Source organism: Sodiomyces alcalophilus, assembly GCF_042370955.1.
Source record: "Sodiomyces alcalophilus JCM 7366 unplaced genomic scaffold ACRALscaffold_8, whole genome shotgun sequence".
Taxonomy (NCBI): Eukaryota; Fungi; Ascomycota; class Sordariomycetes; order Glomerellales; family Plectosphaerellaceae; genus Sodiomyces; species Sodiomyces alcalophilus.
The window spans coordinates 2,271,303-2,292,147 of NW_027263539.1; the positions used below are offsets into that span (position 1 = coordinate 2,271,303).

The 20,845-nt window shown below is 56.1% G+C and overlaps 11 protein-coding genes across 11 annotated transcripts; 6 read left to right on the plus strand and 5 right to left on the minus strand.

Annotated features, from left to right (window-relative positions):
• Window positions 1-27: 27 nt before the first annotated feature.
• Window positions 28-2,172, plus strand: ACRALDRAFT_1095222 (uncharacterized protein; the record flags this gene model as incomplete). The annotated part of the gene is made up of 4 exons (XM_071019767.1): window positions 28-52; window positions 87-257; window positions 304-323; window positions 388-2,172. 4 exons carry the CDS (start codon window positions 28-30, stop codon window positions 2,137-2,139), a joined length of 1,968 nt encoding a protein of 655 aa, XP_070872014.1. The 3' UTR covers window positions 2,140-2,172.
• ACRALDRAFT_1052743 (uncharacterized protein) lies at window positions 2,159-4,082 on the minus strand. The gene is made up of 2 exons (XM_071015750.1): window positions 3,483-4,082; window positions 2,159-3,403 (listed from the first exon to the last, which is right to left on the minus strand). The coding sequence occupies exons 1-2, from the start codon at window positions 3,924-3,926 to the stop codon at window positions 2,345-2,347; spliced, it is 1,503 nt and encodes a 500-aa protein (XP_070872015.1). The 5' UTR covers window positions 3,927-4,082; the 3' UTR covers window positions 2,159-2,344.
• A 1,219-nt stretch (window positions 4,083-5,301) lies between these two features.
• On the plus strand, window positions 5,302-5,816 carry ACRALDRAFT_2044667 (uncharacterized protein; the record flags this gene model as incomplete). Its single annotated transcript, XM_071021455.1, has 2 exons — window positions 5,302-5,496; window positions 5,562-5,816. 2 exons carry the CDS (start codon window positions 5,302-5,304, stop codon window positions 5,814-5,816), a joined length of 450 nt encoding a protein of 149 aa, XP_070872016.1.
• ACRALDRAFT_1052744 (uncharacterized protein) lies at window positions 5,685-7,310 on the minus strand. Its single transcript, XM_071015751.1, has 2 exons — window positions 6,361-7,310; window positions 5,685-6,299 (listed from the first exon to the last, which is right to left on the minus strand). Exons 1-2 carry the CDS (start codon window positions 7,245-7,247, stop codon window positions 5,939-5,941), a joined length of 1,248 nt encoding a protein of 415 aa, XP_070872017.1. The 5' UTR covers window positions 7,248-7,310; the 3' UTR covers window positions 5,685-5,938.
• A 1,033-nt stretch (window positions 7,311-8,343) lies between these two features.
• On the plus strand, window positions 8,344-9,146 carry ACRALDRAFT_2088277 (uncharacterized protein; the record flags this gene model as incomplete). The annotated part of the gene is made up of 3 exons (XM_071022513.1): window positions 8,344-8,392; window positions 8,455-8,894; window positions 8,982-9,146. Coding segments are annotated over 3 exons (654 nt in total), but the record flags the coding sequence as incomplete, so codon positions are not given.
• Window positions 9,147-10,226: 1,080 nt separating this feature from the next.
• Window positions 10,227-11,990, plus strand: ACRALDRAFT_1052746 (uncharacterized protein; the record flags this gene model as incomplete). The annotated part of the gene is made up of 4 exons (XM_071015752.1): window positions 10,227-10,420; window positions 10,496-10,929; window positions 11,006-11,152; window positions 11,233-11,990. 4 exons carry the CDS (start codon window positions 10,227-10,229, stop codon window positions 11,880-11,882), a joined length of 1,425 nt encoding a protein of 474 aa, XP_070872019.1. The 3' UTR covers window positions 11,883-11,990.
• A 113-nt stretch (window positions 11,991-12,103) lies between these two features.
• On the plus strand, window positions 12,104-13,267 carry ACRALDRAFT_1078015 (uncharacterized protein). The gene is made up of 2 exons (XM_071018719.1): window positions 12,104-12,906; window positions 12,977-13,267. The coding sequence occupies exons 1-2, from the start codon at window positions 12,531-12,533 to the stop codon at window positions 13,096-13,098; spliced, it is 498 nt and encodes a 165-aa protein (XP_070872020.1). The 5' UTR covers window positions 12,104-12,530; the 3' UTR covers window positions 13,099-13,267.
• Window positions 13,268-13,380: 113 nt separating this feature from the next.
• ACRALDRAFT_1036821 (uncharacterized protein) lies at window positions 13,381-14,578 on the plus strand (the record flags this gene model as incomplete). The annotated part of the gene is made up of 3 exons (XM_071015040.1): window positions 13,381-13,561; window positions 13,639-14,252; window positions 14,327-14,578. The coding sequence occupies 3 exons, from the start codon at window positions 13,381-13,383 to the stop codon at window positions 14,576-14,578; spliced, it is 1,047 nt and encodes a 348-aa protein (XP_070872021.1).
• A 238-nt stretch (window positions 14,579-14,816) lies between these two features.
• Window positions 14,817-16,031, minus strand: ACRALDRAFT_2030079 (uncharacterized protein; the record flags this gene model as incomplete). Its single annotated transcript, XM_071020638.1, has 4 exons — window positions 14,817-15,174; window positions 15,265-15,802; window positions 15,880-15,918; window positions 15,986-16,031. The coding sequence occupies 4 exons, from the start codon at window positions 16,029-16,031 to the stop codon at window positions 14,817-14,819; spliced, it is 981 nt and encodes a 326-aa protein (XP_070872022.1).
• Window positions 16,032-17,311: 1,280 nt separating this feature from the next.
• ACRALDRAFT_2055366 (uncharacterized protein) lies at window positions 17,312-18,388 on the minus strand (the record flags this gene model as incomplete). Its single annotated transcript, XM_071021740.1, has 1 exon — window positions 17,312-18,388. The coding sequence occupies one exon, from the start codon at window positions 18,386-18,388 to the stop codon at window positions 17,312-17,314; it is 1,077 nt and encodes a 358-aa protein (XP_070872023.1).
• A 126-nt stretch (window positions 18,389-18,514) lies between these two features.
• On the minus strand, window positions 18,515-20,687 carry ACRALDRAFT_1078017 (uncharacterized protein). Its single transcript, XM_071018720.1, has 3 exons — window positions 19,967-20,687; window positions 19,412-19,905; window positions 18,515-19,360 (listed from the first exon to the last, which is right to left on the minus strand). Exons 1-3 carry the CDS (start codon window positions 20,171-20,173, stop codon window positions 18,751-18,753), a joined length of 1,311 nt encoding a protein of 436 aa, XP_070872024.1. The 5' UTR covers window positions 20,174-20,687; the 3' UTR covers window positions 18,515-18,750.
• Between the last annotated feature and the right edge of the window lie 158 nt (window positions 20,688-20,845).

Consider the following 20,845-nt stretch of genomic DNA (forward strand, 5'->3'; position numbering starts at 1 on the left):
ATTCGGTCCGGTGACTGCTGACGATAAATGAGACTTGAGGTTGTCGATAACTGTAACAGGCAGCTTGATTGGACTTGTTTTTGAAGCCCCGTCGAACAAAGATGCCACCTTCGACGGTATTATCTACGACAATGACACTGTCATGACGATCAAAGACGGTGAAAACCGAGTGACTTTGCGCAACGCCGAACAAGGGTACTGTTTGTTTCTTTCTTGGGCGTCCCAACCGAAGGATATAAGAGAGGTCATGGAATGGAGTCTCACCCGATATACGGAGGGAGAGTAGAGTGCATCATATCTTAGAATTTGTTGCAGCGCAACTTGTTCAAAAGACTGGCAATCCGCTCTTCTATATACGCTTTCCTTCTGCTTACAAGTCATAGTTAGCAAACAGCACGCATCGTGGGATTCCCGACGTTTCCCCAAGAATATTTTCAACATTTTCACGTCAATACAGCCAACCGGATCAAGAAGTTCGCGTCGGCAGAGAAGGAAGCCAGCTGCATGATAATCACGGACAAGGTGGGTGATGGCGGCCACCCGGCCAACGAGGGTCCAGGAGACCAGGGGTTTGTCGATATTCAGACCGTCGACCCTCTCGTGGCCTACCACCGCGACTGCAAACCGTTGCTCCAAGATGCGTCCTCACGGACGGCTCTGGAGATGGAGACGGGAATTCAGGCGCTGGTGAGGTTTGGGAGCACCGTCAACTGGGATGTCGTGCGGCGTAAGTTGCGGGAGGAGCCGACAACGGACGAGCTGGCTCGGACGAAGCGGTACCTGGCCCTCCTGATCCCGCTGTATGACCAGCTCATGGCGGCCAGGGGGCTTCCCTCGGCACCGGTGGGGGATATTGTATTCGATGGGGATGGTTGGAGGAGGATTATCGCCGAGTGCGAGGAAGTGCTCCTTGATGGGTCGACCAGGACCTCCCTGTCGTGCCCTTCGTGCTCTTCGTCCTCGTCAGGGGGCGGGACGTCGAAATGCTCCTCCTCATCTTCCGCGCCATCTGTTTCTTCGATGCCGTCCCCCTCCTCTGTCTCCTTTTTACCTCCTTCCACCGTCTCTACGAAGAGGGTGCAGGCGGAGATGAGGATACGAGTCAAGCCCGAGTTGGGCATCTTCTACCACGGCGAGGACATGACGTGGGGCGTACCGGTCCCTATCTGCGGCTTCCCGCCACGGATCACGTTCATGCAGGAAGGAACAGTGACGGACGGATTCATCACTCTCCCTCTCGGACCGGGGACCAGCGGCGAGTCGGTCTTGCTGGAGATTTTCGTCAGGGAGGATTTGCTGGGTTCGTTCTCCGGGGCTGTCATCTCGGCGGACGGGTGGTTGTCGTACGGGGCGTTCCAGACGGTCAGGGTGGGCCCTGGGACGCTGGGTGAGCGGCGTCTCTTGCTGATGAGGGATCAGAGTCGAAAGTATGGCCCTTATGTGGGAAGCGCCGCGAGACCAAGCGTCATGGGGCAGGTCCCGGGTCCGGTTCAAGGTAAGTTTGGGTCCTGTGGTTTTAATGCTAACGAGATACCGCAGTTCACATGCACGTTTCAGGGGGAGATTCCCTCCGTTTTCCAGAATAGGCCGAATGGGTCAAATGAGGCCTCTAACACCGGTCGCCCTTTTACGCCGCAGCCGGACCGAGTCGAGGATGTGGAGATGGGCGGTATGAACGACATGACTGCCGCATCATGCGCGTCGAATGCCAACTCGATATTCCATGCGCCGTTTCTGCAACGAGGGCTTGGTAACCACAACGTGATACAGCCTCAGCAACGGGTAAACGTGTTTTACGGCTGCGTGGGCGGTGGTGCTGGCGGTCATACTCATGTCAAGGATCGCCTCGTGGCGCTGCTGGATGAGATTCTCGAGAGTTGCGGAAGTAACGAGACGCCGGCCGCAGATACAGAGTCGGAGAGGGAGTCAGAGGAGTCTGAGGAGTCAGAAAAATCTGAGGAGGATGAGGAGTCTGAGCCGATGGATGTAGATGAGCCCGAGGAGCATCGTCACGGGAAGAATCGTCTCTGGGTTGCAGTCAGGAGCAGGATTGGCGGCCGAAAGAGACAGGATCGTTGTGCGGAGGACAAAGATGTAGACAAACCCAGGAAGAGAATCAAGCGTAGGGGAAGAAGATAGAATGTAAGTAAAGGGGATTGCTTGATAACCATGATTTCTTTTTGTTTTCTTTCGTTCCTACGTAGACAATATGATCAGGAGGCCATGGCCTTCTGCTGAATTCATCATGGACAGCATGTTAGTGAGGACTGTCAATCAATTCAAAGGCATGCTATCGAGATGTTCACCCGTCCTACGTGTCACCACTGACCAGCCCAGGTCAGCATCATTTATCCGCAACCAGGGCAAGGATAACATCCTCAAAATCACCACCCAGTACCTCTTTCACGTCCTTCGCAAACGGCCGCCCATGCTTGGACTTGTAAGCCGCTTTAGCAGCGTCCAGGCGACTCCTGTCCCAATACAGGGTGACAACGCGGTTGGCGAACAGCCTGGTCTTTCCCTTGGTCAGGGCCTCCCTCAGCCGGTCAGCGTCCGCGGCGGCACGGTTCTCGCTGATCTGCAGCATGCGCAACAGCGCGTCCTCCATGTCCCCGCGGAACTCCTTGGCGATGACCTGGTGCAGGTCGCGGTGGTACTTGCGGCGGTAGGCGTCGATCATGGCGGCGATCTGGGGGTTGCTGCTGCTCGCAAAGACCTGGGCCACGGCGATGGCGTTGACGCCGATGGTGCCCTCGGTGGCGCGCTGCAGCTCGGTGACCTTGGCGTCGATGTCGTGCGGCAGGACCGGCGCGGCGTCCTCGGGCCGCGTGCCCGCGAGGAGCATGCTGTACAGGCGGAACATGGTGTCGTTGACGTCGCCCTTGATGTCGACGAGGAGGTCGCGGTTCCGGATGCGCCGGTACTCGGTCTGGATGGCGCGCAGGTCGGCGTTGGAGCGGCACAGGAGCACGTCGTTGAGGGCGTCCTCGTCGGTGCCCATGCGGTTGATGGCCTTGTCGAGGATTCGCGCGTCGTTCTCGAGGGGACCCCGCAGGAGGGCCAGCAGGGTGGTTTCCAGGTCGCCGCGGGTTTCGCTTTCGATGTCCTTGGCCAGGTCGCGGATGAAGCGGCTGTTGTAGTCCCGCACCAGCTGCGCCATGGCCCACGGGTTGGCGTACTTGGGGCTCGTCAGGATGCGGATGAGGGACTTTTCGTCGCATCCTATGCCCTTCATGGCCTTGCGGAGGCCTTCAATGTCGCTGCTCGTGTCTACAGGTTGTACCCAGGCCTTCTGGGCCGGGTCATAACCTGAGGATGCTGGTGTCGGCTGGACGCCTTGAGCCGGAGCGCCGTAGAAGGCGCCCTGTGGTGGCACTGGTCCCTGGGTCCAGGACTGAGGAGGCTATGAGAGGTGTATTGTTAGTTACTTATGTTCGTCTCCTAGTTAGGGCCGTGGGTGGGAGCGACTGGAGCACGCTTACGGGAGGTTGGTGGTGTTGCGGTTGGCCAGGGGGTGGCTGATGAAACTGGCCGTAGGCACCTGGCTGCTGCGGCGGCACGGAACCATACGGTGCCTGTTGGTGACCGTATGGCGGCATCGGTGATTGACCTTGAGGTGGTGGCTGTTGGCCATAGTATGGATGTTGTTGTTGCGGCTGCTGCTGTGGATAGGGCTGATTTGGGTAGGGCTGGCCATGCTGGTAGTCTTGCGGTGGAATAGCCCCTGGACCTGACGGATATTGTGTAGGCGGAGGAGGCTGACCTGGGCCACCTGTTGGTGCTGTCCCCGTCGGAGGTCCGTAATGGTAGGGCTGTTGTTGGTAGGGGGGCTGTCCAGCAGGAGGCGGTTGTTGCGGATAGCCGGCAGGAGGAGAACCCCCTGGGCCAGGTTGCCCGTAGTATCCGTAAGGTGGCTGAGAGCTCATTGAGGTTTGGGTTAAAGGCAGAATGAAATAATAGTATGAGAATAGAAATCCAGGGGGAGAGAAGTTAAGAAAGCTGCACGCTGCTTCGTCTTCTCTGGTTCTTGGAGGACTGGGGGACTCGAGAAAGAGTCGTACGAAGTAGATCGACTATAAGATTATGTTTATATTCCAAGATTGATGCTCTCGCAGCGTGATATATTCCCAATGGAATTGATTAGTCTGTAGGTGGCTTAGCAGACCTGCAGCCCAGTTCCCAAGTCTAACCCCTGAGAGGCCTCCCCAGATGCCTGGCATAGCCACATCCGATTTATTCCTCCTAAATCCACTGGACTATTCCCACACCATCGCGCACTAGCTGTATTCGTACGTAGGGTTGTAATCCAATTTATCGATTAACGTCGCCTGGACTTAGCGCCAACAAGCGGCACTGCGGCGCAATTATAATCTGGATGCTTACAGCCACCCTGAAGAGTTAACTGCAAGGTTACCGCCGCACGTGGTCGCGTAAACGCACGGCTTCTAAAGGAGATGCAAATTTCCCAGGGTCATGGTGCGGCCAATGGCTGCCTCCTAATACACTTCTTTGTGGAGGGTTGGAGGCTTTTGGTGTTCAAGCCACCAGACTGCGAGTACATCGGGATGATCGACACATCAATGGCCCGCGATCAAGCTGCTGCAGAATGAAGACGGTAGGCTAGAGGATTCGGACACCTAGGATTAGCCTGCCGGAATCCAAGCTCGGGACGCTTCCGACTTGAGGGTGCCAGCGGGTTCCGGATCGCTCCGTCGTACGGCGTGGGAGCCCAGCAGGCGGACAAGGGGCGGCTGCGGCGTAGGTTTTAAGCACGGTCTATCCTTGTTTTGCAGACTGGAGACTATTGTTAGAGCTTTGGTTTCTTCTTTCTCTTTGCGCTCCGCGGCATCCAGGCTGAATCAGCGTGATAGTTCCAGAGGGCGCTGAAATCCGGGCTCTTTGCCCTTGTTTCCACATTCATTGTTGGGTTAAGAAGATCGACTCGGCAGTAGCTTGACGGAATACCCCAGAGATAAGTAGGCATACATTTACATGCAGAAAGACAGGTATGCTCTCTGATACCCCGAGTCAACATGAAGCTAGTCAACTTCTCAATTACTACCTCGGATTTGGTATAGCCCACCGGCAAGGCATACGCATAAGCTACCCGTCTCTGATGCGTTCTCCTAGAAGACCTAATTACATCGTGCTTAAGAGATACTTGGGAAGAAGGCAAGTCAGACGAATTAGACCATACCCACTCCCTGCCGTCTCGCCACCGTCTCTTCCACTCGTGTAAGGAGACATGCGCCCATAAACAGTGCTGATTCTCATGTCTTTTTCATAGATCAAGTTCCCAAGATGGCCTCCACCGACAAGACTGTACACTTCTCCGATCGATTTGCCATCAGTTGCGGCACCGTAACGGTCGACGTCGAAAGGTCCAAGGTACTCCTCGTTCGCTGGCAAAAGACGGGCGAGTTCTTCCTTCCCAAGGGCCGAAAAGACCTGGGCGAACACCTGGAACAGACGGCAGTACGAGTCCAGCTGCTGCCGGTGGAAATCAATACTCTGGCCACCTCGCCACACTCTATAAATGCAAAGAATCGAATCGCCCCAAGGCGGTCATCGAGCCTATTGCCGTTTCTCAGCGCGTCACCAAGGGCATCCTGAAGATGATTTTCTGGTATATTGCTATGGCGGATTCTACTGCTCCTCGAGAGGAGGGAACACAACAGGAGAATGAAGAGTTTGATACTGTCTGGGCGGATTTCGATAGTTTTGGCACTCTCTTATCCTTTGAGGACGACCGAAGCATTGCAACGGCAGCTTTTGATGCAGTCTGTCGTGGCCTGACCTCGGCTTCTGAAGGATAAGTCGCCGTAGGACGGCCAAAGCACCTGACGCCAGGAGTTTCGAAGCTATGCATACAGCTATATCAGAGTTAACGCTCGCTACCTATACACCCCAGCCAACACGGTAGACAACCGCCGCACTTCTATTCCTGGGAATCCTTCTCCTTGAAATCTCGCATAGCCCCAGCGGCAACCTCGTCATCCGTCAAAACCCTCCATCCCAGCAGAGCCATGCCCTTGGCGCACGATATGGAAATGTCGTGCGCCTCGTCCGTCTTGGAAGCCTCGGCAAACTTGGGCTGATGAGGCCCTGCGTCTTTGGGGGCGGGGATGCCAAAGGTGCCATGAAAGCTGGGCACGGCATAGGAAACATTGCCCATGTCCGTCGAAAAGGTAACCGGTTCTTCACTTCTAGGTATAGTCTTGATACCCATTAATGCCATGAGTTTGGCAAACTCCTGGCTCAACGTGTTGTTGATGCGAAGGTCCATGTACGTGGGTGCGCTACAGAACGTCAGTATCCAATTCAGGGGTCAAGTAAATCAATCAGAGGAGCAGAGCTCACTGGATGTAGTTATAAGTGCAGTTCGTGGCAGCAGCAGCAGCTTCAAAGCATCGTTTCACCCGGGCCATGAGTTCCTCGCCTCTCTTGACCGTCGGACTTCGGATGTAATAATTCATCCTGGTGTAGCTGGGGATGACATTCGGCACCGTCCCTCCATCCTCGATGACGCCGTGGACCCGTTCATCCGGGCGAATTTGCTGCCTCAGCATAGAGATGTTCGTGTACGCCGCAACCGCGGCGTCGAGGGCGTTGTGTCCATTCCAGGGCTGGCCGCCGGCATGTGCGGGCTTGCCGTGGAACTCGACGCGGACCTTCAGGCTGGCGATGAACTTGACGCCAGCCAGGGCGGTGAATCCGGGGGGGTAAGAATGAGCGGCGGTCGGATGCATCATGATTGCTGCGGCGACGTCGCCCTGGAACGCACCGGCCTCGAGAAGCTTGACCTTGCCGGCGCCGCCCTCTTCGGCCGGAGTGCCCAGGATCCGTACCCTTCCCGGAATGCCGAGCTGCTTGATCGTTTCCGCCAGCGCGATGAACCCGGCGACGGACGATGTCGCGATGAGATTGTGGCCGCAGGCATGGCCTATGTCGGGGAGGGCATCGTACTCGGCGCAGAAGATGACTAGGCGGCCCCCGGAACCGTACTCGGCTTCGAAGGATGTGTCGAGTCCGTAGGCATGCCGTGTCACCTTGAAGCCTTGTTGCTCTAGAAAGTCCGAGATGGTGTCATGGGCCGTGACTTCTTTATAGCCAAGCTCGGGGTTGTCGTGGATCTTGCGATTGACGTCGCGTAGTGATGTGGCACAGGCATCGATGGCGGCCGCGACCTGATCAATAGGGGGCTTGTGAGCTGGGCCACCAGAAACAACACCGGCAGTGTTTGACATGGCTGATGCTGTTTCTTTTGAAAGGACGAATTGCAATCTAATTGAATGGAACAAGGAATCGGGATGATGGCCTGGTGAAATACTCTTGGTGAGTGACGAACTAGCGGCAGGTCCCGAGCGTGAGTTCCGCTTCCGGATTCCCCAAAGCCAATGGATGGTTTGGCGTGTCTTATCCGTGTCCTTCATTCCTTCCTCTTCAGTAGTGTACTGCGACTCATGGTGAGACATGGGGATTCTGACTCGGTAAGCGAGGTGGAAACTCGGGTCTCGACTGAAAGCGTTGACACTCGTGACTCGACAGTTCTGACAGTTCTCCTAGTGCAGACAGTGCCGCTGCGATTCGTCTGGCGGTTTTTCTCATGCACGTGCATACAATATAATTCAAAGGTCGGCGCCGAAACTACAGCCTCTACGATGATGGCCGGTCCTTTTGCCATGTGCGCCCGCCGCCCGGGCCTCCGGTGCTCCGTCGACCGGTGCACCGTGCGCCCGACCCACGTATCCCGGCCCCGGGTCCTCCGATTATGTCGCGACTCCGGGGAAAGCTTGCAGGAAGCACACTTATAACTTATAACCGACCAAACCCAAGTCTGGCGAAATAGAGCGAAGAGTGGACGGCGTTAGTCTTGGCGGACAAACGAGAGTCGCTCGGTGATGCATCAGGAGATTGAAGGCCGCAGGATGAGGGATGAGGGGTTGCTGCATTTGTCATCGGTGATTACGGATTGTCTGTGTTACGGGATGGGATGCACAACAATTACGTGCCGTCTTACAGGGCCCCAAGTGGAGGGGTAGCTTGTAAGTAGCCATTGGTTCGGCTCGTTGGCTCGTTGGTTCGTTGGTGCTTGAAGCCCGAGGGATTCGGCGGGGTTCTGGTCATTAGAAATCACATCACGACATGAATGACGCAAACTCGGCAAAGCTATGCCTATGCGTCCGTGATTGAACCCCGACGGAGGATTCTTATTCAAATAACTCGCCGCCTTGCCTGCCATTCCGTATTTCTCATAGTAGATTCGACAGCTCCTCGCCCGTTACAACACCTGCCTGCTGAGACCAACGTCCGACCGGCGACTCGATCGAAACCGCCACAGCCATGTCTTCCTCCCCAGAAATCATCCTCTACACAAACCATGGGTGCCCTTGTACGTGATCCAAGCGCCTAGAGCCTGACCCGAAACACACTGCTCACACGTAATTCTTCCAGGGGCCCACCGCGCTCACATCGCCCTCGCCGAGCTCAACATCCCCTTCAAGGAGGAAATCATCGACCTCAAAACCCCCCGCACCGAGGCGTACCTGAAGATCAACCCCCGCGGCCTTGTCCCCGCCCTCTCGTACGACGGCCAGATCATCACCGAGTCGAGCGTCGTCGCCCAGTTCCTCGCCGACGCCCACCCGTCACACCTGCTCCCGGCCTCGAACACCAAGGAAGGCGCCCTGCGCCGCGCCAGCGTCAACTTCTTCGTCGACGCCTTCTTCTCCAAGGTCTACCCGGCGTTTTTCAAGGCCATCTCGGCCGCGACCGACGAGGCCGTCGCCGAGGCGGGCCGCGCCACCGCCGACAACATTGTCAAGGAGCTGGAGCCGCTGCTTGCTGATGCGGCTCCCTATTTCGGGGGGAGCGATAAGCCGACCTTGGTCGAGGTGAGAGCAGAGATTTTTGGCATTTATGTATCCGACCCGTATCAATGCAGAGAGATGTACTGACCAGGCGTCCTCCCTACCGTCTAGGTCCAAACCGGCTCGTGGCTCATCCGCGTGTTCACGTTTATCAAATACGGCTTTCTGCCCACGACGTTGGCTGCCGAGCTCTCGGAGCGGGCGCCCAACTTTTCCAAGTGGGCTGACGCCGTCATCAAGACGCCGAGCGTCAACGCGATTTACGATGAGGAGAGCTTTGCTCGTCTGTTGGAGGAGAGGACCGGCCGGCCCAGGAGCAGCTGACTTTGTGGTGCATGTTGACGGACGAATGAACGACGTGATGGTTTTGCGATTTATACTGCGACTAGATATTGGAAGAATCGATAAGCGAAATTAATCCCACTAGCGATTGGATCCTCAATCTCCCTCGTCGTCTCACGTGTCATTCTCCTGAGATACTGGAACCGGCAGATCTTAGCTCAGGGGCCTACTTCAGAATGTGTACTAGGTACCTTGATATGTGGAACGCGGTACTAATCCAAGGTAAGCACTTGTTTAAGGAAAGGTCCGGCGGACGTAGGGCAGCCGGTACTTGGGTACCATAAGCGCGGCGAGTAATGACCAAGTGCCGGTGGAGGAGGCAAAATCCCGGCCGGACAACCGTCTAGCGCTATACTAGAACGGAGTAAGGACCCCTGTAAGTAACATGTCCGTCAGTTAACCAAGCAGGAATTCCAAGCACTCACTGCCTGTCTTTTCCTCCCTTTGCCCCTGACATGTCAAGACGCAAAGCCGAGGCCAGGCAGCTTGTAAGCCTCGCCAAGGCTACATCCATCTCAAATCGTCCCCAGAGCTCCCGACTAACCGGTCGTATTCCCGTCCAACGGCGTGTCAACCAGCCTGCTAGTGTCGTTCGGACCATCGGAGGAGCCGACTGTGGATGCCGACGTACGTAAAAGTGGCCCAGATATGCCGGGATCCCATCTTCGGCATCCATAGACGTTTGCACATGGCCATTCAGACAGAGAAGTCTCGGCCTAGTGCCCACCGACATCGCACGCCGATCCCTTTTTTCCGGGTGCTTAAATTTCTGACCCCATACGGCTCCAGTTGCCACTATGCAAGTATAATATCATATGGGGTTTTCGGTCCTGTCGGTTTTTTCTTTCCTGGTAAATCTCGTGTCAGGAACTGGGGGGTTCCTTGGATGCGACTTTCTAAACCCATTTCCTCGCGTGTCTCTCCTGCACCCTCGTTCCCTCGACTTTGATTTCCCCAGACCGGCTTCTCCCCTCACTACTCGGCATAGAACCCCGACAACCCACTCATCTCACCATGGGGTCCAAAACAGGAGGGACTGTGGATGACGATGTCAATCTGGGGACTTTTGCGGCGGCCGGAGGGAAACAGGGACAGGACACCGCCAACATGCGAGCGTCGCCCGCACCGTCATGCACTCCCCCCATCGAAGGAATCGTACTAGGTGGTGAAGAGGCCGCTCTTATCAATTATCGCACATTGTCGTGGTGGTATGTCCCCATTCCCTCCCGTCCTTGACTGACCTTTTTATTGTGCAGACTGGAACCACGGCTAACGCTCTCCAGGCAAGGTGGCATCGTCCTCATCGCCGAGACCGTCTCCCTCGGCATTCTCTCGCTGCCGTCTGTCCTCGCGACCCTGGGCCTGGTGCCCGGCATCGTCTTGATCCTCGTCATGAGCGCCCTGTCGACGTATTCCGGCGTGGTGCTCGGCGAGTTCCGCAAGGCGCACCCTTACGTCCAGAACTTTGGCGACGCCGTCGAGGTCATTGGGAAACCAATCGGGATGGGCCGCGTGTTCCAAGAGGTGTTTGGCTGGGCCCAGGTCATTTTCCAGGTTTTCATCATGGGCAGCCATATACTGGCGTGGACCATCTGCATGAACACCCTCACTAACAGTGCCGTCTGTACTGTCGTCTGGGCGGTCGTGGGCCTGGGTGTCTTTTGGGTGTTGAATCTTCCGAGGACGCTCAAGTACACCAGCTTCATGTCGATAGCATGTGAGTTTTTTTTTTTTTTTTTTTTTCGTCAACGTCCGTGGATTCCGAATACTGACCCGATCACGCGTCATTTCAGCCTGCCTCTCCATCGTTGTAGCCGTCCTGGTGACGGTCGTCGATGTTGCCATTGAGCGTCCTATTGGCGACGCTAGCATCGAGGTCGTCCGGCAGCTTTCGTTTGCGCCGGCTTTTCTGGCCGTCTTGAACATGGCCTCCTCGTTCTGTAAGTCACCGAGTCGAAAGAATGAATGAAAAAAAAAAAAACACCACACGAACGTCTCTGACTTTTTCTCTTGAAAACAGCAAGCCATTCCTGCTTCTTCAGCGTCATCGCCGAGTTCAAGAAACCCGAGGACTGGCACAAGGCCCTGGCGTTCCTGCAGGTATTCGACACGACACTCTACCTCCTCGCCGCCATTGTCATCTACGTCTTCGTCGGCCCGGACGTCCCGTCGCCCGCCCTCTCGGCGGCCGGATCGGTCAAGATGCGCAAGGCCATCTGGGGCATCGCCATCCCGACCATCGTCATTGCCGGGGTCATCTATGGCCATGTGGCCGCCCGGTACATCTTCACGCGCCTGTTCCGCGACACGAAGCACATGGTACGGAGGACCAAGCTCTCGGGACTCACGTGGATCGGCATTACCTTTGGCATCTGGACCCTCTCGACCGTCATCGCCGAGTCGATCCCCGTGTTCAACAGCCTGCTGGGCCTTATCGGTGCCCTCTTCGTGAGCTGGTTCTCGTACGGGCTTCCGGGGGTATTTTGGCTGTGGATGCACCGCGGCCGCTGGTTCGAGGGCTGGAAACAAAAGTGCCGGTTTGTGGCCAATGTGGTACTCTTCGTCGCCGGCGTGGTGCTTTGTGTTCTGGGAATGTGGGCGTCGATTGAGGCCATTGCGAATGAGAGTTCGACCAAGCCATGGACGTGTGCGAGCAATGCCGCGGAATGATAGAAGAAGCTGGGCTTGGATGTAGACGGGCGCAAAGAGCATCCAAGGCGGTGAGTTGAAGTACGTATCTTTGTATCTATTAGTAAGCAGCAGGCAATGTTTCACGTGACCTTGTTTACAATCTCTCGGAGCGGTCGTCCCCTGAATTGTTTGTTTCTTCTCTGTCGCTCTCCTCATCAATCCGCTATTACTCCCCTACTACTCTCTTTGGCCGTCAACAGCATGCAAGACATCATTATAGAAACGTCAAGCTCTTCCGCGAGTGAATGTGATGATCCAGGATATGATAGCCTACATGTAGGCAAGCAAGTTCCCTTGGTCGTCCAGGTACGTGGAACGAACGGTCGGCTTCCATCTGCGGATACGTCCCTGTGATGACTCTGGTTCTGTCCCTGTCTCCAGTTCCGTTTCGGGCTGAACCGCGTATCTGCCGTCGGAGACATCAACGATAGCGCACATCCGCACGTACTACGTCTGTCGATTCTTCGCAACGCCTTCGACCAGTGGATCATCTCTTTTCTCCTTCGCCTTCCTCTTGCCGTCCAGACGTTGGTCAAGTCCGTCTTCCCGGGTTACTTCCTCCCATCGCGAATTGTCTTGAAGAAACTGAAGCCTCAGTGGGACGACGAGTTCAACCATGAGAAACAAATGTACGAGAGGCTGCGGTCGTTCCAGGGACGGTTGATCCCTATATGCTACGGCGAGGCTCGGTGTGAGGGCACTCGCGCTTTAATTCTTTCCGAGGTGGTTGGGATTGAACTATTCAGGCAACCATCGCCGTATCTGTCGCCTGCCGAGTTCCAGCGCAGGTTTGAGGAGGCCTTTGCCGAATTGTCTCCACTGAACCTTGCCCACAGCGATCTGAAATTGGACAATTACCTCCTTGTCGGGGACGGCCTCGTGATTCTGGACTTGGAATCGGTGACAGAAGAGGATCCGAAGAACGTCGAGTTTATAAACCAGTCGCACGCTCAACATTTGAGGATGAGGTACGAAGGTCATTTGGACGGGTTGGCACGATATGGTGAGTGGTCTGGAAGTTATTTCTATCGCATGTCAATCAGCTTATGCCAACCATCGGTCTGGCTCATTAGGAAGGGCACGGGTTCCAGGACCCCCGACGATGCCTCCAGCGGGATGGGACACGGCCCACAAACGTCTGTCCGAGATGGAACAGAAAATGCAAGGAACTCGGACAAAGGTTGCTCAATTTTAGGCCGTCTTAGACACCTTATCTACCCAAGTCCCACACCTTCACATGCCGTTTCCCTCGGTCGATTCGGAGCCGACGGCGGTATGATGTAATCAGATATTGGCCCGGAGTGGGGGCCGCTATCGGTATCGATCGGCAAGGACCCAGCTGGTGCTTCCCCGCGGATCGATTTAAATGATGCTGTCAATTCCCATTCCCGTCGAGACGTGAGAACCCCGAACATTGTGCCCAGGCAGAGACAGGAAATATTCCACAACAACAACTTCGACGGCACTAATCATCATCATGTCTGGAGGAAACCTCAGAGTCTACCTCGCCGAGAGGCCCAAGGCGGAAATCATTCCCGGGACCACCCTAAAGACAGAGACCGTCCCCATCCCCAAAGCTGAAGATCTCAAAGATGGCCAGCTCCTCGTCGAGAACCTTTACATGAGCCTGGACCCGGCCATGCGTGGCTGGCTGAACGGTACTTTCCAAACCCTAGCTGCGCCAACTTGGCAGCTGTGGCCGAGTAGAAAGATAACATCTCATCAATCACGGCAGATACGCGGTCCTACGTCCCTCCCGTCGGCATCGGCGAAACCATGCGCGCCGCCACCGTCTCCCGCGTCCTGGCGTCCAAGTCGCCCAAGGCGAAACCCGGTGACATCCTCCCCACCATCGCCGGCTGGACCGAGTACGCCATCATCCCCGACGCCACCATCGAGCCCATCGACGCCTACCCGTCCGTCACCCACCCGTCCGACTACCTCTCCGCCATCGGCATGACGGGTCTCACCGCCTACTTTGGCATGCTGCGCATCGGCGAGCCCCGCCAGGGCGAAACCGTCGTAGTCTCCGGCGCCGCGGGCGCCACGGGGAGCGTCGCCGGCCAGATCGCCAAGCTGCGCGGCGCCCGCGTCGTCGGTATCGCTGGTACCGACGAGAAATGCGCCTGGCTGACCCGCGAGCTGGGCTTCGATGCTGCCATCAACTACAAGGACCCGGATTTCCACCGAAAGTTCCGCGAGGCCACCCCTGACAGGATCGACGTCTTCTTCGATAACGTGGGCGGTGAGGTTCTCGACATGGCCCTGGGTAGGGCTAATGAGTTTTCTCGGTTCGTCATTTGCGGCGGCATCAGCCAGTACAACTCGGCCAACGTGCAGGGTCCCAAGGTACCGTTTCTCTCCACTTTCGCGTTTCTCACTTTCCCTCCTGGCCTGGCAACTTGTTCTAACAAACGGGCTAGAACATTCTCAATGTCATCAGCATGCGCATCAAGCTGCAAGGCTTCATCGTTTTCGACTATGCCAAGGATTTCGCCGCCGCCAGGAAAGAACTGGCACAGTGGCTCGACGAGGGGAAGATCAAGCGCAAGGAGACCATCCTCAAGGGTGGCCTGCAGGTGGCCGAACAGGGCCTGGTTGATCTGTACAAGGGGATCAACACGGGCAAGCTGATGGTCGAGATCAAGAGCCCCACGGCGCCGTCCAAGTTGTAGATGATATGGAGAGATCCTAGTCGAATATACGGGGGCGTATGGGGTCTAACGCTAACCAAGGGTGCAAATGTGACAGCAGTGATGTGGTGAGATGGGCGCAGAAGACAACACCGAGCTACAGAAGACCTGGCTGATGAGAGATGCCGTTACAGATACACAAGACGAGAACCAGAGTATAATGACAAGAGGACACTTCGCGGTCTCAAAAGATGAGATGATTCATGTTGATCTAGTAGAGCTAAGTCAGCCAATTCCCCTGTTCGTCCTCCCAGCCAAAATCAACGCGAGTCCATCCCTGCAACGTCGGCTTCCCGTCCATCTCCATCCACAAGCGCGTGATGTGGTCGGCGATGCGGAATCTCTTGACGGTATTCTGCGCGTCGTTCATCTTGGCCATGTCCTCGTCATCCAAGGTGACGAGCTTGATGTTCTCCTCGATCCGCGCCTTCGAGCTGCTCTTGGGGATCACTGTGACGCCGCGCTGCACGGCCCAGGACAGAGACACAACGCCGGTAGAGCAGCCGTGCTTCTGGGCGATGCCCTTGAAGAGCTCATGGGTAAGGATCGGGTTGTCGGCGCCCGATCCGCCCATGGTACTGTTGCACGACAATAGTTAGCTCGGCGGACCAACTTGTAACATTTTCCTTGCTGATCTTAGCTGCATGGGAAGATGGGAAACCTCTTACCTCCATCCCATAACATGGATTCCCTTGGACTGGCAGTAGGGAACGAGCTTGAGGTTCGGGTTCATGGCGTGAAGTTCGATCTGGTTTACGGCAGGCACGACGGTCGCCTCGGCCATGATCTCCTCCAACGTCTTCTGCGTGAAATTACTGACACCAATGGCGCGGCACCGCGGACCCACGAGCTTCTCCATCAGCTTCCACGTCTCCACGATGGTGGGAGACTCGTTCTTGCGGAGCGGCCGCATCTCGGGGGCCGGGGTGGTGGCAAAGGGCCAGTGCATGAGAAAGACGTCGACGTAGTCAATGTCGAGGGCGTCGAGGGACACCTGGAGGGAGGCGGCCGGGTCGTGGTGCCAGTTGGCCCAGAATTTGGTGACCACCGTGATCTCGGACCGGGGGACGCCGCTGTTCCGGATGGCGCGGCCCACGACGGCTTCGACGCCGTAGGACTGGGCCGTGTCGATGAGGCGGTAGCCGCTCCGCAATGCGTCGATGATGGACGCCTCGAGGGCTTCGGCGTCCTTTGTGCCAACGCCGCCTGGTGTGTTTTGCCGGTGTTAGTAGCATAGGGGGAGCGACACAGTTTCGCAGAGGGACTCGGGGAGCTTGGTTTACCTTGCCAGGTGCCCAAGCCAACGGCTGGCATGGACCGGCCTGAGTTGTGTATGTATGTGGTTAGCTCACCGCTTGCCGCTACGACGTCTCGGGTGGTCATCCTCACCGTTGTTCAAGGGGAAGGTTTTGGTGCAGACGGTGCGGTCGGTCATTTTGGTTTCGTCGGGGGACAGCCGCAGTTTGTCGTTTTGTCAAGTGTTCTTTTGTCAAGTGTTGGCAAAAAATGTCGCCTGTTGTTGTCAACTGCCCTGGCCTACTGTCATGTGTATTCAGTGAAGAGAATGAAGGCTGTCACAGACTCGGGATCAGAATCAAAAAGTAGGTGGTGGACCTGGGGAGGGGGTACGAAATAAAGCGGGGCGTAGACGAGTACTACGAAGTACACGTCCGTCCCAGCAAAGTGGCCACTCGAAGCTCGTGTCGAAGCTATCGTGTTGCTCTAATTTGAAGAACGGCTAAGGATCCTCACGCGAATATCGGTGACGGCCCCAAGGGTAACCGCCTCCCTCTTGGATATAGTGGTTATCCTCGTGTTAGCAACACGAGGCAGATACAAACACCTAAAAACGCGAGACGCGAGTCTGGAACGGGAGGCTCAGGCCGTTCTACCATCTACTGCCGGCTTCCTGTAGCCAGCCCACAGGACTGAAGAGCCCGAGGCGACATGCCCACGCACAAGACACACGGTCCAGGACGAGCCGCCGCCCATCAGATGCCGAAATGAGTATGCAGTTTCGTAAAGGCCGGGAATACGACTAGAAGTTAGAACGAATAATGATGGGACTCTATGCCCGCGCTTCCAGGCGTGAAATCATTGTGCCTGCAAGGTGGGATATTCGAAGAATTCAAGTTGATTCTGCAAAGGCTTGTGCTGGGTTAACAGAGGGTAAGAATGGCATTGAGGACTCGGTAGGGTGAAGGGCTATGAATAGAAAGGATTAGAACACCAATGACGGCATTCTGTCAAAGTAGCGAGCACCTGGAGGTTGATAGCTACCTAGCCATAATACAGTGGCTTGACAAAGCGTCGGGTAAATTATGTACCGACTCAACGTAGCGTACTTCCTATGTACTGTACGTAATGTACTTCCTAATTGAAAACCAGTAATTCCATTGCTTCCAAAGCGTCTTGAGTAGAGCATTCACTTATATCCCTCTTAGGCTATAGTAGAATCGTAGTTACCAAGTCGACTTTACAAGTTCACTATATCTAAAATCAAGCATCGGTACATCGTGAAGTGGCAGTTACTCGACAGTAGTTGTGCGTGATTGCTCCACTCGTATTACTCCGAAATACAAAGCTGATGTGGTACTCGGGGAGGGGCTATGTACATTGTACAGTACCTTATGTATGTAGGTATCATAATGGACCCACCGAGTACCATACATGTACACAGTACTCGTACGGTCCGCCATCAACTCCATCCAATTCCTACATCCAGTCATCATCTATATTCTTCACCTGAATCTTATCCCAGGCCACCAACGCCTTCCTCGCATTCAACCCAAGACCGCCCGGCCCGACTAAAAACCCAGGAACCAACGCCTTCATGACCGGAATCGACATGTTATCCAGCCAAAACGTCAGCATGCCGCCCTTCATGCGGAACTTGATGGTATACGTCCTCTGCTCGTAGACGTTGACCTTCCGCTGGTGCACGACCCTCGGCCGGCCCTTGTCGACCTTTTGCACAAACACCCACCCCTCGGCGCTGAGGCCGACAAAGACGCCCTTGCCAATCGTCGTCGTCGGGCCCGACGGCGCCATCACCCGTATAAACACTCCCGCCGCCGGCTGGGACCCGACCGCCTTTTCCTTCACCAGGCCCTTCTTGATCGTCACCGTCGCCGTGACCTCGAGGTCCCTGACCCCGCCGCCGTACAGCATCACGTAGGCCGACTGCTGCTCGGCATCGGGCGCGAGGTGCAGCTGGCCGCCGTAAATCTCCGCCTGGCCCCTGTATAGCCTCCACCCCAGCGGCAGCACGGGGCTCTGGGACGGCTTGTCCCACGTCTCGATAAAGGTCTTTCCGGGTCCGGGCAGTCTCCGGTAACCCGATCTATCGAGGCCTTCATTCCACTTGTCATCCTGTTCTACCTTGTCGATGAAGGTGATCTTGTCGTCTGGCTCCTTCCTATCCGGTCTGTCGTATTGCCCTCGTGCCTTTATCGTCCCTGTTTTGTCCGGCGCTGCCGGAATAATCACGGTTTCCAACGTCGGCTGGGGCACCATGCTCTGCAGGAAACGCATGGTCGACTCGCTTGGTGCTGTGGATGTCGTCCGAGTGGAACGCGTGCATGGAGTCGGGAGATCGGTCTCGGGATCCTCTGGGGCATCGCCATTCCCGCAGCGGAAAGACACGGGGGGCTCACGCAACACAGTCTCTTGAGTGGTCGGGGCTGGGGCCGATGAGACCGTCGTGTTCAGCTCGGCGCCAGGGCCGTGAGCTTGTGCTTGCAATGATGCCGCGCCTGCTATTAGCGCAAAGAAAGGAATTGAGACTCCCATATCGGACTTTGGGGTTCCTCGTCGAAAAGACGGAGTCTTTGGGGGGAAAAGATGAAGAGCAGGTAGATAAAATACGTCTTAAGAGAGGCCATTCATAAGTGGAGTGACCGCATGCGATGGAAAACCCAAAATCAATTACACTCGCGCCTTGGGAGGATGGCGGCGCAGTTTGGCAAACTTGCCATCACCTGTATGGGTGTGGGCGACAGGGAGGCGTCAAGTGGTTGAGTTTCTCAAAAAGTAAAATTACAACTCCATAAAACAAAGGCTTATTATCATGTACATATCCTTTGGGGTGTCGTATCTTTCCAAAAATAAAAATAAAAAAAGGGATATAAAGACAGAAAAAGAAAACTTCAGCTCTACGGACTATGGGCAGGCGGGAATGGAAAATCTCGCGTGTCCGGTCGAACGGGTGACGCGAGAGGATGTGCCCGCAAGCCATCTACATCCACCTCCCTAGTACTCGCGTCTTCCGACGACAAGCCAAAATCAAACTCCTCCCGGCTCTGGTTCTCATACACGGGCTCCAGCGTCTTCCTATCAGCCTGGTAGGCCATCTCGAGGTCGTCGGGGTGCATGTTTTCCTGCGTCGGCGACCTGCCCCCGTGCTGCTGCTGCTGCCTCCACCGGCCGTCCTTCACATCGACCTTGCGCCACCCGTTCCGCGAGGAGGGTCGGAACGCACCCGAATCGGGCCGAGTGCTGGCGCGCGAGCGGGACGAGGCGGCGGAGGAAAAAAAGTCGAGGCGGCGGAGGAAGCGCTTCTCCTCGGTGGCCATGCCCGGCTCGTTGACGTTGCTCCGCTGGACGTGGGCCAGGAAGAAGACGCGCAGGACGGGCAGCGAGGCGGCGATGATGGTGACGGCGCCCTCGGCGGCGCCCCAGGTGACGAGCTCGACCGTCTTGATCATGTCGGCGTGCTCGATGGCGTAGAGGGTTCTGATTTTCAGGAACGAGACGACACCGGCGCTATTCCGCGTTAGTTTGGTAGGGTAAGAAGGAAAAGACGGAAGAACGTACAATACACCCATGCTCATGGCGACGAGCATGCCAAACTTCTCCTTCTTGGACAAGGTCAGGCGCCAAATCAGGATCCACGGGACGAGAGCGAGGACAATGTCCATGGTGCCGGAGTAGACAGCGGCGAAGATGTTATAGTTGATGTGGACCGACTTGGGCCAGCACGAGCCGGGCTCGAGCATGGGCCGCCACACCTTTTCGACGGGGGTGCACTGGGCCCAGGTGACGACGACGACGCCGCCGCAGGCCAGGTTGATGGAGATGATGGAGAACCAGAGGAAGGCGCGCATGTAGGGGCGGTCGGCGGTGAGGCGGTACAGGGTCAGGGCGAAGGAGGTCTTGCTCCAGGCGGCGGCGAGGATGGAGAAGGAGCCGGCCAGGTTGCAGTGGAGGAGGAGGTAGTCGAAGGTTTCGCTGGGAATCTCCCAGCTGTGTTTGCCGAAGCCGAGGGATATGGCTGCCGAGTTGAAGGCGCCGAGGAGGGCAAGTGATATCTGGGAAAGGAATGGTCAGTGGGGTGTTACTGGAGGAGGAGAGAGGATGGTGATGGCATACCCATGCGGCTACGAGGACATAGTCGTCAAGCCATAGGGATTTTCGCCTGCTGAGCTTGCAGTAGATGCGGAGGACGAGGATGAAGGCGGCGACGCCGGTGAAGGTCCAAATGGTGGCATTGAGGCGAGGGCCCAGGTCGCCTCGCGGGAGAAGGTGGTAATCGTAGGGGACGTCGGAGAGTTCCCATTCTTCGTCTTCGGTGGTCATTGGGGGCGACTCGAGGCGTCTGGTGTTTGCGGTCTTCGCTTTGTGGTGCGCCTTGTCGACTATGGCCGCCACCGACCAGATGGGTTGAAGGATAGGTGAAAGGAATGAGGCGGCGGCACAAAGACAATAAGAGGCGTACTAAGGTGTGCGAAGAAAGTCTTTGTTTCCCGGAATGGACCGACAGATGGACGAGGGCCGAATTCCAAGACTGTGGGTTGCAGAAGCGGCGGCCGTCTTTGGTGTCACCAGACACTCCGGGGAACCAACGGGGGAAAAAGCCACAACTTGGTCGATGCGACGACCCAAGTTGAATGGATTGGTTAATGGAGGGAATCAAAAGCCGACAGATGGAAAGTAAAATAAAATAAGAATAAAAGAAAGTGAACCAGGTTAGGTTATTCAAGTCTCATGCAGTGTGCAGGTAAAAAAGAATGGGAAGTCAAAAATATGACCACACGACACTCGACACGGCACACAAGAGTGTAATGGCTCGGTTCCGTTATTCTGGGGCGGGAGAGGATCGAAGAGGAAAGACGGAGGGAAAGGGATTGGAAGCGAGGGGGGGGATATAATATGGGAATTATGACTCCTCGTTTTTTATGGCGATCTACCCGCCAGGGTCAACCAGGTCTGGTTCTCCAGGTTCCCATGTTCCCCAGGTTCTGGGCTTTG

Coding starts and splice junctions, on each gene's coding strand:
- ACRALDRAFT_1078017 (XM_071018720.1), bottom strand. CDS start 20,173: ATGACCACCGAAGACGAAGAATGGGAACTCTCCGACGTCCCCTACGAT. Junction 19,906..19,966: donor ATGTCCTCGTAGCCGCATGG/GTATGCCATCAC, acceptor TTCCTTTCCCAG/ATATCACTTGCCCTCCTCGG. Junction 19,361..19,411: donor GCCATGAGCATGGGTGTATT/GTACGTTCTTCC, acceptor AACGCGGAATAG/CGCCGGTGTCGTCTCGTTCC.
- ACRALDRAFT_1052743 (XM_071015750.1), bottom strand. CDS start 3,926: ATGAGCTCTCAGCCACCTTACGGATACTACGGGCAACCTGGCCCAGGG. Junction 3,404..3,482: donor CGCAACACCACCAACCTCCC/GTAAGCGTGCTC, acceptor CACCTCTCATAG/CCTCCTCAGTCCTGGACCCA.
- ACRALDRAFT_1052744 (XM_071015751.1), bottom strand. CDS start 7,247: ATGTCAAACACTGCCGGTGTTGTTTCTGGTGGCCCAGCTCACAAGCCC. Junction 6,300..6,360: donor TGCACTTATAACTACATCCA/GTGAGCTCTGCT, acceptor GACGTTCTGTAG/CGCACCCACGTACATGGACC.
- ACRALDRAFT_1078015 (XM_071018719.1), top strand. CDS start 12,531: ATGTACGAGAGGCTGCGGTCGTTCCAGGGACGGTTGATCCCTATATGC. Junction 12,907..12,976: donor GGACGGGTTGGCACGATATG/GTGAGTGGTCTG, acceptor CTGGCTCATTAG/GAAGGGCACGGGTTCCAGGA.